This window comes from Haliaeetus leucocephalus, unplaced genomic scaffold (assembly GCF_000737465.1).
Source record: "Haliaeetus leucocephalus isolate CR32 unplaced genomic scaffold, Haliaeetus_leucocephalus-4.0 Scaffold687, whole genome shotgun sequence".
NCBI classification, from domain to species: Eukaryota; Metazoa; Chordata; class Aves; order Accipitriformes; family Accipitridae; genus Haliaeetus; species Haliaeetus leucocephalus.
The window spans coordinates 3,352,871-3,364,671 of NW_010973123.1; the positions used below are offsets into that span (position 1 = coordinate 3,352,871).

An 11,801-nucleotide genomic window follows, 5' to 3' on the forward strand; every position below is an offset into this window, starting at 1 on the left:
GCCCCGCTTCCTCCAGAACCCGGGTTCGAGGCCGGTCCCCGGCCGCCCCAACTCGAAGTCCCCTCTCTTTGCGGGACACGATACCGCATTACCCGATAAATCCTGCGCGAATCCCCCCCAGCACGGACCCGTCTAAGGGCTGCTGTTCACACCTTGGCTCCAGTGCTTCGTTAGAGGGAGGGAAAGGAGAGGGAGCCCCGCAAGCGTTCAGTTTCAGTAGTTTTTATTTCTAGCGTCCATACACGTACCGGGTGAGCGATCTTCTGTCGCCATTTACAAAGTACACTGTACGACCATGCACAAGCAGGGTGTTTTGGTTTTATAAATTATGTCCTCTAGCCTCCACAAGACCTCGATGCAGCAGACACATCACTGCTAGATACGTAATTCTAATCGGCGAAGTTACAGGCAAGGTCTTCTTGTTGACACTGAAGCTATTTTTCTGCTCTATTCCTGCATGTAGCAACTCCTTGGTGGGAAGGACACAGCTGTCTTGCCACCCATCCTCAGGCCTTAGTTCTTCTGGTAATAGAACCACTTGTCAACTGGGGGACAAAAAAAAAAAAAAAAAAAAAAAGAGGGGGTTAGTCCTCTGTTAGCCACCCACTGAATTAGGTAGTCACAGAGCACTGCATAAGTCGACTCCACCACAGGGGCTTCCTCCCGCTCCTGTCAACACCACCACCACACACCCAACAGGTTCTTGTGCAGCCATGTGTACATGTTTTCCTGAAGAAGTCACCCTTGCTCAGCCTACACGTGACTCAGTTCAGGTGAGGAGAGCAAGCCACGGCTAGCTCGGCTTCCCTCTGGCTCAGCTGACTCAGAGGTAAAGTCATTTTACCTCCAACTCCTGTGCCCGTGCAGAAGACATCAATTTCTTCACAGATTTATTACCCATGAAGAGATTGGAGATGACAGCCTAGCTCCTCTTTCTGCCACACAGCTGTGGGTTCTCAACATTGCCATTACTTCACGCTTGCCCTCGGGTCTCATCCCTGCTACAGCAGCATACAGATTTCATGTGCAAGGTGCCCATTGCTGCCTCGCATGGAAGGAAAAGGTGACAGCTGAGCGCGGATTCCTCCCACAGCTGTCCTTTTCTTACAGAGTCATGCTCCGTGCGATGGATCGAGTCCCGAGGCCTCTAAAGGCTCGTCACCAGCTTGCAGCTGACAGTTGTTCAGTGACAGATCTCTGCTCAACAGGTCCAGTGGCAACTGAAGCACCGAACATGCAACTGATTTCTGCCTCTGCTCTGTGCGGGTAAGGAGTAATTCCCTTCCTTGGCTTGCCTGCACTGAGGATACTGATGAAACCCCTGTTTCAGAGGAACTAAAATCCCTCTCTGGCTATCACTGCACTTCAGTCCTCTGCAGTGCTCTTCTTGCAGGACCTGCTACGCCTTGAATCCCTTCTGGAGCAAACTATGGCACTGCAGGTCTCCTACTTACTGCTCATTTACCCACCTTGCATACCCAAACAAGAAAGTAAGGCAACAACAGAAGTTATTCAGGAATCAAACAGTATTACTGACACAAGTTAGGTCTAACAAGGTCCTTAATTTCTCCTGGTCCTTCATTTCTCCTAGTGCTAGAGCCATACCTAGCTATCAGTTAAGACCCCCATTTTCTTATTGATAATTCCTTTGAGGAAGTCTCCACTCAGCATTGGAATGTATCCATGGGTTTTGAGACTCACCTTCGGGTGGGATCGGGTTAGCAGCTTTACATGGCGGTGCCTGAAAGGAGAAGCGTATTAGCAGACAGCAGCTGTTGACGGAGGTTGACCTTAAACCTGAAGCTCACCAGACATTATTTAGAGCTGCACAAGTCTTGACTGAGCACAGTTTAAGATCTACGCAGCATGAACTGGTCTGTGGCAGACAGTGCTGGTCAGCCGTGAGGGAATAAATGAGCTCACGTGCAGCGTGAGTCCCGTCATCCCCACAGCCTCCTCATTCCATAGATGTCCTACGTGCCCGAGTTGCTCTGCTTTAAGCACAGGCTGCAGTGCCACCTGCTTCTCATCACAAGCAGTTACTGCTCCAGTGCCTATAGAGTTGCAGGCAGCCTGCTTTTTTTAAAGCTACAATGTGATGGTGGAATAGAAGTACAAAGGACTCTTGGAAAACTTCTCCACGGAGCTCCCACCTGATATTTAACAGCCAAAGATAGACAAGGGTCCCCGTCTGGTGACACATCCTCCGCGAGGGTTGCACTTTTAAAAACTTACAAAGTAACTTGGATACCACCAGAGGATAGAAGCACTTTTAAAACCAAGACAGAGGTTTTAAAAGCCTCTCCAAGCCTACAGAGAGACTCTGGTTTCCAGTCACATTTCCATATACTGAGGCAGCATCTCCGTTTTGATTTTCCTGACCCATTCCTCTAATCCCTTTCAAGTTGCCAAGAGCAATACTCCACAAGCCTAGGGAGATGCAGTTAAGTCCTGAAACTGGACAGGAGTACCACACTGGGAACTTCACGCTTTTCACTGCAAAGGATGCACGGTCCCTGGCTGCAAGGCTCTCAGGAATTAGACTTTGTTTTCTCAAAGGGTGATCTGTACTGTGAAGCTCTTGGAAGGCCAAGTATTTAAACACTCTCTGAACAGCTGACAGCCAAGCTACAGTTCAGAAGTTTAGCCCTTCACGCAAACTCTGTTTTGGTTTCCATCTCCCAGATGACTAAGGGCAAGGAGAAGCCTCTGGAGGAATGTCTGGCTTGCTCCACATTCATCCTATTTAACCAGAAACAGGTGTGGTGGTGTCATCCAAAAAATTCTGAGCATACAATGTGCTATTCACACAGAGAGGACAGTTTACAGTACCACACAAATCATGCCATTTTGCCCAATACTAACGTTGGGGTTAGGATATGCAAATTTGTACTTACTGCATCCACAGTAGCTTTTGCACACTCTTGACTACAGCAGAAAGGGCTGTCGGACACCGTCAGATTTGTGCTAGAATAGATAGGTCACTTGTGAGAACATGAAAGCCAAGTCTTGCCCCCAAGAGTATTAAATAATGGAATATTAAGAAGCATTGTTATAGTTGCCAAGTTGAAGGGGAAGGCCTGTGGAGGCAGCCAGCAGCTAAGAGAAAGCACGGCACAACTCAGGAAAGGAAGTTTCAGGGTTATTTGTTTAGGGGAAAGGAACATGCACAGCACCACAAGCATTAACCTACCAGTTGATCTCCCCTCCGTCAGTTTTCTTTGCTATTAAAGCTTTCCAGTGTTCATGAGTACATTTGATGACGTTCACAGCAAAATCCTAAAGTTGAAGATGAGAACAAACATCATGTTACATGCAAGCAGTAGACCATCTTCTCCAGACTATCAGTTATATGGAATGAGAGGCCAGTATTTATAGGCTGATTTTAGAAAGTTTCTGACTCTGGAAGGGACTCAGAGAGACCTCTTCCCTTACTGTGCCTTTCAGGAACAACAGCAACCTCCCAGTGCACAACAGCTGAAACAAGGGGGATTTTACAACACAAATTGCCTTGCTTTCAAGATGGGCGGATACGCCAAGGTCACCTAGTGAGTCCAAAAGAAACTGAACGCAGATATTCTAGTCTCAGGCCAGTGCTGTATTATAAAAGCACCTCCGCCCTGCTGCTCATCCCACTCAGTTTGTCTCCAGCAGCTAGCTGATCCTGACCAATCTGTGAGCTTTCTTCCACTCCAGGCAAATCACTCAACTGCTGCACAGATCAACAGGAAGAGACACGCACCTAATCTAGCTTTGCAACTATTTAAAAATTAATCTGCTTCCAAGCATATCACAGCTTTTTTCCTTAAAAAAAACGTAGTATATGCTCAAGCATTAACCTGTCAGCTGCAGAAGGAAACACACACAATTCTTTGTTAGCATGAACACCAGCAATAAATATCCTGGTTTGATACCACACAGAGCCAAATAAAACACTGCAGCAACATGTGCGAGGTTCTTTGTCCCTGTTTTCCCCCTTGGCCTTGATTCCGTTTTCACCCATCCTGAGGGGCAGCAAGATGTCCCAGCCCACCCAACCAAGTGCTGTGCTACAGCTGAAGGGGACAAGTCCACTCCAACGTGACTTCCATTTTAGCCCCCCTTACCCTTTCTTCCCCACACCAGGTTTTGCAGGCCTTCCCACTCTCTGCACCAACTCTGGAGCTCTGGGAGTTGAGTCACCTCGCTAAGCCACTCACAGCACACCAGGACTGGCAGGAGGAAGGGCACAGAAGCAGGATTTCACCCGTTCAGGAGCAGTAGATTATCTGACCCAACCCAGAGAAGAGGCAGGGGAATAACTCTGCCAAGGCAGAACCTTACTCAAAGGGTGTGAGGGAACACTTTATGCCCGAAGGAAGAAGCATTTTAACTCCTGAGTTAACTTCAACTTGCATCAGGCTGCAGTGGAACAAGGCTGGTGAGCAAGGGAGGCAAAGGGTGATGTCAAGCACGCTTGGCTCCACAGCAGGAGCAAATAAACCTGGTGTTTTCCATCCTGGTTCTGACACAGAGGCTCCCAGCCCTGAAGCAATCCCACATGAATGTCATCTAGAAGAAAAACTGATAATATCCAACAGCAGCTGGGTGATAACCCTATGCTTTTTCTCCTAGTATTCCTGCAAGCACTGGGCTGGAAACAAGCAGAACAGTAGGCTGGAAAAACAGCAGGAGGAATGAAGTCAGCTATCAGCAGCCCTGTAGAAATCCATTCTCTGAGCGACTACTCATTTGTGTCCCCATGCACCTTGAGCTCAGTTTTTAGACAGTGTGCCTTTGCATGCTCACAGTAATGCAGAAAGGCAATCCTACCCTGTCTTTAAATTCACCATTAAAAGCAAACTGGTTTTCTGGCTTTCCATCAGGTACTTTGTATCTTCTGAACCAGTCCACCGTAGCTTCTAAGTATCCAGGTTTCATCCTTCTGACATCATTGATATCTAGCCAGGGAGAAAAGATTTGTTAGCCAGATCTAGTAACAGAAGTTACTTAGCTACTACCCTGCTCTTCTGAGCTGCCCCTCCTCAAGTAGCCTTAGCAACACTTCAGACTGGTTACAGTGAAGACACAAAGTGGATATCTGCACAGGAAAGTTAAGTGTTTCATCTTCACAGTATATCCTGATTGCCCCCAGGAGCATGGATGCATTTAAACAGCTTTGACTAGAGACCTGCTGGACAACCCCCTCCCTTTCACTCAGAGGACAGGCTGTATAGCCACCCTCTTCTTTGAGATGCCAGGCTGTGCAGAGGACTGACAATTTGCAATAAACGGTGGTAAAATGTTTTGCTACAGGATTGATAACACCCTGCTTTGCTGTCCTTCCAGTATCACATCTGATTAATACCATGGCATAGAAGCAGCAAGCCCATGTCCTGACTTGAAAGTTTCCTGCAGGCTCTCAACAGAGAGAGGGAAGTAGGCAGCCTGGTCCTCCCTCCTGTTACTTACCATTATAGTTGTCTGCTTCAGGGTCTTCAACATTGATAGCAATTATCTTCCAGTCTGTCTCTCCCTCATCAATCAGTGCCAGTGTGCCCAGCACCTTCACTTTGATGACTTCTCCTCGAGAGCAGACCTGCAAGGACAAGGACCTTGTTGTCTGTACTGATGCATCCAAGGAATGCACAACAGAAGACTGCAAGCTGTGAGAGTTCAGCAAGCAGTCGGGTACCACAAAATTAGCTATCGCTTATCAGCGGTTCACAAACCTTGGCTCACAAGGCTGCCGCTGTAAGATCTCATCAACAATCTCCAGAGGCAGAGGAGGGAAACATCACATTCTTAAGGCAGAGGAGGTAGGAACTGAATAATGTCTCTGGGTAATTGACTTCAGAGACATTAATTACATGTTTCAAAAGACAGTTACCCTTTAGAGTGCATTACCTTGCTTCCGATTTCACACACATCAATTGGATCGTTATCTCCACAGCAGCCAGTATTTTCATCTTTGTGACCTGGGTCTTCCCAAGTCTGAAAAAAGAACCCAAAAAACAAAAAACCCACACAAATAAGAACTCTCAGGTTTCAAGAAGAAACAAAAAGCAGGTTTATTTCAGGCATGCAATTGCCTCGAAAATACAGATGATGGCTCACTTCATGCTGGCTTTCAGGTCTAGCGGTTGGGCTACTATTTCAGTTGTGCCTGCAAATGCAGTTTGAATCCAAGTTTAAAGGCCTTATCTTGAAAAGGGTAAGCTGATCCCTCCCACTTACAAGCCTTTTTTCAACAACTTTCCAGACTTCCTCCTCCGTTCCACAGCTGCATAAAGGTGAAGTTCACATCTATAAAGAACACTCATTGATTTGGCTGCCTGCCTGTTCCTCTCCCTATTCATTTCTTAACAGAAATTTCCTGAACTCCAGATAGCAGTCCAACAGAGATGGAAGACAGACAGGGTGTATTGTTTCCTTTTAATTAAACAATTAAAGACACATTGTTACATTAGAGCAGTGACAAGAATGCAGAGTCCCATTGCCTGTGCTACCCAGAGTCCTAGTGCATCTCACCTAAAGCGGTGAATACAAGTGGAAAGACAGGACTCCAGAAGGCACTGGAGCTATGTCTCCAAAAATAATAGCTGCCTAAAACATGCTTCTCATCAGGAGCGAAAGGACGCCATGCCCACTTGCATCATAAAGAGCAACTACCTCTAAGGTTGTTGAGATATAAAAAGAAGGAATGCTCTTCCCAAATCTCTGCATGCCAGGACACAACAAGTATAGTCAAGACCTCGTGATGCATCCAGAGCATTCAGGAAGATGTACTGAAACCTGGGTGGTGCTGAAGGACTCTTCACAATCGCTATCGTGCTTCCCTACAAGGGAGTGTTAAGTTCGGTCCCTTGACCTTGATGTGCAAAACCACCTTTGATCCACTAACATATGACTGAGCAAAGGCTTCAAAAGCTGTCATTCTGTACAAAGAAACCGGCTCCAGAATCCATCCAAGTACAAAACGATTCACCCTTGAAACACCGTCTCAAGCCACTTGGAGAAAGCACTCGACAGGCACTGCTACCAAGATGAGAATTACAAAATTCAGTGTGTTTCCCTGTGAACTGCCACTGACAATTTATTTCTCTAAAGGAAACGCAAACCTTAGAGAACATCAGAGGCAAACAGCCTTGCTCAAAGTTCCTCTTCACCTAGTGGTCACCAGCCAGTTAAGAGCATGTGTCCAGGTGTCACGACCCAGGTCGGTCCCCCCTTGCCAGCTGTTTCAGAGAAAGTGTGTCTGTGCAGCTGCAGATGTCTGCCTCACCCAGTCTCTGGACTTCTGAGTGCCTTTCTGCCACTCAGATCCAACACTGAGAACAGGTCATCTACGACCATCCAACAGGTCAATACAATAGCCTAGCTGTGTGTTTTAGACCCTGAACAATAAGACGGGTAGAAACGGGAAAGATACAGCCCTTCAGATCTATTCAGATTTTCATTGCCCACATCCAAAGTCTAAAACAATCAGCTAATTCACTGCAAGAAGAATCTTCAAAGATTCAGCCTAAGGGCTGTACACCAAGATCCTGTACCATTATTAGCTTAAAACTTCAGCTCTTTATGCTTCACCAGGCAGGAACTGAGGGCATTGCATTGCCAGACGCCCAGTTCCTTGTGTAGTGACAGCTTCCTTCATCCAAAGACAAGGACCTGCCAGCTACTGTCCAGCCAAACTGCTGAGAGGCCATGGAGAGGAGCAACACAGCAGGTACCTCACTAGCAGCAGCTGCGCATCCTCAAATAGCTTGTTTACAGCATTAGCTACAAGCCTACCTCTTGAGACTTCTACTTAAAAGTACCCCTGCTTTCTTGACAGGTCCTCTTCATTAGCAAGATTATATATGGAGATGCAAATGCTGTGTTCCAGATCAGACACTCAGCTGATCTTTTGCTCATTAATACAGCAGTAGCGAGACACACACACAGGCATCCTCCCTCCTCCCCACCAGAATGGGTGAGCCACCGAGACAAGTTACAGTACCTGTGGGATAGCACCGTAATTCCAGATATAACCCTTGTGGGGAAACACGTTAGCTACGTAGCGCAGTTTTCCTTTCTTCACATCTTGCTTAATTGGGTTTAAGGGATCCTTTGTGGCAATCTGAAAGAAAAGTTACATAAATCTCTCTACTTTGCTCTCTAAGAAAAGCCAAGCGATTTTTTTTTTTCTTTAATGAAGCTGGCTGTTAACTGACAAGCCAAGAGACCAGGAGCCAAGAGACCCTGAAGCCCACAGCACATATTGGACAACTCCATTTCCTGTTGCATTGCCATCTCCTGGGATATAGTTTTCAGCAGACTTACAAACATCAGAACCACATGGGGCTGACAGCCACAAGACGCTGCTTTAATCAGAAGCCACGGAAGAATTTTAAGTTAATCCAACTTCTGCAAGGCTCAGCCTCCATACCAGACCTCTAGCATTAAGCAAGTATTTACACGAGAAGTTAGAAACCACTCTGATTCAGGAAGTGGAACTGAGAAGGAGAGAATCAGCAAAGCCAAAGATTAATAGACTAGTCAGCTCAAGCACTTAAGCTAGGAACTGTAATATAGTTACCTCCATTTTAGCATTTGTCCATCGAGGTACTTCCACAACCATGTTGAACACATTCTGAAGAAAGCAAAATATCAGTGAATGGGAAGGAATCTCAAGACCACGCTTTAAACTAGGGAACACATATAAGTAAGCATAAAAGCCAGCCAGTTTGCATGAAAACCATAACTTTTTTTTCTTTTCTGTTTTTTTCCACTGCCAGTTTTGATACCGTTGATAGAAGTCCTGTAGTCCAGCCAGTCACATGGCATCATTCAAAGCTGAATCCCATGAAAGACACCAGCAAAAGCTAGATTGAGGTTACCCACACATTCTCCATCAGTTGCCACCTACGAACATCTCCATCATGTTCCTAGGTTACAGAATGGTTAGGTTTAATTTAAATGAATTGAAGACAGCTGCATACAAACTATCCTGGACATAACAAAATGAGGTTTTAGGCATACTTATTAAATACGAAGCACTTACTGCTACAGCAAGAGCCACCCTGGGAATCTAGAAGAGGCAAGACTTACAGGAGTAAGCCATCTATTTAATAACGTGGGTACCTAGGTACTATCCTGAATGACTGAGAATATCGCTCCCAAATACTCTAGCCTGTCTTGAAGTAGTGAAACATGCCCGAGCTCCCCCTCTCCAAGCTGACACTCCTATAAAAGCAGACCTTGTTAGTGGCATGGTGCAAGCATAAAGACGTGGGGAAGAAACACAGAACCACATTTTGCAGTATCTCATTTACAGATGACACTTGAAAACATCTCCTGTTGACTCCAGCTGGGCTGAGAGGACTCTTGAGAGTTCAATGTCAGACTCCTCTTCAAGAAAACAAGCTTTTCCACACTTGAACCTTAACATTTGCTGTTTGAAGAGATTATGGCTTTTAACAAAAAAGTCAAACCTTGCTCCCTAGCATCGACAAGGTTTCTAATCCCCATGTTAAGCAGCATTAGCATTGCAAAATCCCTCACACCTGTACTGCACCATAATTAGACTGCTATTGTGCAACGAGTGCTGTTACATCATTGACTTTGCCCACACCCTTCCCTAAGGGAATCTTATTACATCCCCTTAATTGCAGGGGGTCACTGCTCTTTTGCAATTTATATGTAAAAAGTTATATAGTATTTTTATTTATAAGTAACTTAAGGAAAGGAATGAGGCAAGGCAGGGTGCTTATGGCTTTGCAGGCAAAGAAAGACAACTCAGGGATGTATTGTTGTTAGGCTCCCAGATTCCCCACAGTCCAACTGACAGATCTGCCTTGGTCTAAGACACCCAGTGAGTAGCCCAAGGTCATTCCTTCGCAATGCCAAGGTACACAGGTACAGATAAGGTCAGCACATCCCAGCCCTAGACTGAAAAAAACACTCTGCAATCCTCTCAGTGTCTTAGAAGTCTAAGGATAAAGATCAAGGAGCCCAGACAGAGACAGACAACCTTTTGCTCCAAGCTGGGCTCCCTACCATAGCTGGTAATGAATCTGCTAAGTAACGGGTAAAATCTCTGTGGAGAGCCACTCCAGCAACAGAAGGTCTAATGTGGTCAGGACTATTGTGTAACTTTGGGGATTGTGACCTTCTGTGATACTTTCTTCTCCTAATGACTTGGCACAAGAAAGCAGCATTAGCTGCACAGGGACTCTGGCAAGCAGCACTAAGTGCCTGAAGGCACATCAGCAGTCCAGTTTCCCTTGTTAATCATTACCAGGCCACGGAAACCCTCCTCACCCCTATACGCACTCCCCTGCTCTTTCCTCCTGTGTTCTGCAAGCATCTGCAAAGCGTAGCATTATCTCGGTTTTCCTTGTCTGAGTTACCTTTCCGACACCTGCTTTTGAAAACTGCTTTCCCAGTCGGCCACAGAAACTGCTTTGCCACTGTCCTTGATGACTACAATCCATCTTTTCCCTTCTGAGCAGGCAAAAGCCACCTCAGACTTCCCAGAGCACATTCTGACACCACCTGCACCTCAAAGTTCCATCAGCTACTTTTTAGAGATTCATCTCTCAATTCTGCATACTCTTTTCCTTTCCAATAACCACTCCCTACCTCCAAATTATACCTCTCTATCACAAACTTTAGAACAGTTCATGTACTACGTTTCTTAAGCTGCACAGCTTTTTAGTGTGTGTTAAAAGAAGAAACGAGCTATAAAGGTAAGGAACACAGTCAGAGAGCCCAAGTTAACACTGAAAAAGCATTTAGTGAAAACTGAAGCACAGCTGTTTTGGTTTCCTAGAGCTGGGGCATTTTCGACAGTGATTTGGAACAGCCTAATTTGACTGACTGCCGGAAGGATGTAAAAGCCCTGCAGCACTGCATGCGGCAGGTTCCCCACCTGCACTTTTTGTGAGGCAAGAGGTCCCCAGGAGGTGCTACAGCAAGAATTTAACATCCTCACCTTCTGTTCAGCAGCTGATTATACTGCGGGCATAAAGTGGCCTTACTGCAGTCAAAACCCAAGCCTGAAACATCATGCAGCATGAGCATATACCTCCTATGGAGTGGATGCAGATATTTAGTTAAACGGAAAACTGCTTCTTTTAACCCAAAACGCTTTCATGCGACCTCACGGGCAAGTTCAAGACAACCACTCCTATCTCAGATGCAAATACGAGAATGGGATCATCCGTTCTCTTGTCCTACGTCACTGTGCCCAAAACTGCGAGAAAAGGGCACCCGTTCCTTGCAACACCTGGCGATGCTTCCATTAGGCGCTCCTGCCGAGAACCACCATAAGGAATTGGGAGCCTCCCTCGGGTATTTCAGGCCTGCAGGACCTCACTCCCTGACCCACTCAATGCTCACACCCAGAGCTCCAGCCGTTGCTCATGTCGCTGGCCGCAGGCCAACGAGGCCACACCAGCCACCCGGCTTGCTGCTCCTTGCTGCGGCCCCTCTCCCTCCTTACCTTGCCGGGGTCCGCGTAAATGGGGATATCATGGAAGGGGGAGATGTAGCGCCCGGCGGCATCCTCTGCAAGGCAAAGGGGGGGGAAAGAAGTCAGGCCCGGCCTGAGGGGACGCCTCAGGTTGGGGGGGGTGTGTGTGTGTCACCTCAGGCCGTGGGGGCTCCCTCAGAGGAGCTCGCCCCAACCCCCGAGCTGGTAGGATGAAGGGGAGAAGGAAGAGGAGGAAGGGGGCAAAGCACTCACTGAAGAAAAGCCGGTACTCCAAGCTGTGAGGCGCGGCCCGCTCCTCCACGCTGTAACCGGCCATCGTGCCGCGCTCAGCCCGCCGGCTGCC

General features: G+C 46.9%; 2 protein-coding genes across 8 annotated transcripts in view; both read right to left on the reverse strand.

Moving 5' to 3' along the window:
- SAR1A (secretion associated, Ras related GTPase 1A) overlaps positions 1-311 on the reverse strand; it is a 5,473-nt gene extending 5,162 nt beyond the window's left edge. The window contains exon 1 of the mRNA XM_010579928.1: positions 249-311. The gene's annotated coding sequence lies outside the window, so the exon portion shown is untranslated. The remainder of the gene's footprint in view (positions 1-248) is intronic.
- On the reverse strand, positions 212-11,795 carry PPA1 (pyrophosphatase (inorganic) 1). 7 transcript variants are annotated; one of them, XM_010579923.1, is made up of 11 exons: positions 11,711-11,795; positions 11,468-11,532; positions 8,561-8,614; positions 7,982-8,101; positions 5,887-5,973; positions 5,452-5,578; positions 4,813-4,940; positions 3,194-3,279; positions 2,898-2,967; positions 1,702-1,741; positions 212-545 (listed from the first exon to the last, which is right to left on the reverse strand). In XM_010579923.1, exons 1-11 carry the CDS (start codon positions 11,772-11,774, stop codon positions 514-516), a joined length of 873 nt encoding a protein of 290 aa, XP_010578225.1. In that variant the 5' UTR covers positions 11,775-11,795; the 3' UTR covers positions 212-513. The 7 variants fall into 7 exon arrangements, 6 of the variants coding, with proteins under 6 accessions (XP_010578225.1, XP_010578227.1, XP_010578222.1 ...); XR_775175.1 differs by having other exon boundaries at positions 488-545; positions 1,702-2,742; XM_010579925.1 differs by lacking the exon at positions 212-545 and adding an exon at positions 8,769-9,415 and having other exon boundaries at positions 670-1,741; positions 11,711-11,727.
- Positions 11,796-11,801: the final 6 nt, after the last annotated feature.

Coding starts and splice junctions, on each gene's coding strand:
- PPA1 (XM_010579920.1), bottom strand. CDS start 11,774: ATGGCCGGTTACAGCGTGGAGGAGCGGGCCGCGCCTCACAGCTTGGAG. Junction 5,974..7,981: donor ATTACGGTGCTATCCCACAG/GTACTGTAACTT, acceptor TTCTTTTTTCAG/ACTTGGGAAGACCCAGGTCA. Junction 3,280..4,812: donor ATGGTGAATTTAAAGACAGG/GTAGGATTGCCT, acceptor CTTCAACTTTAG/GATTTTGCTGTGAACGTCAT.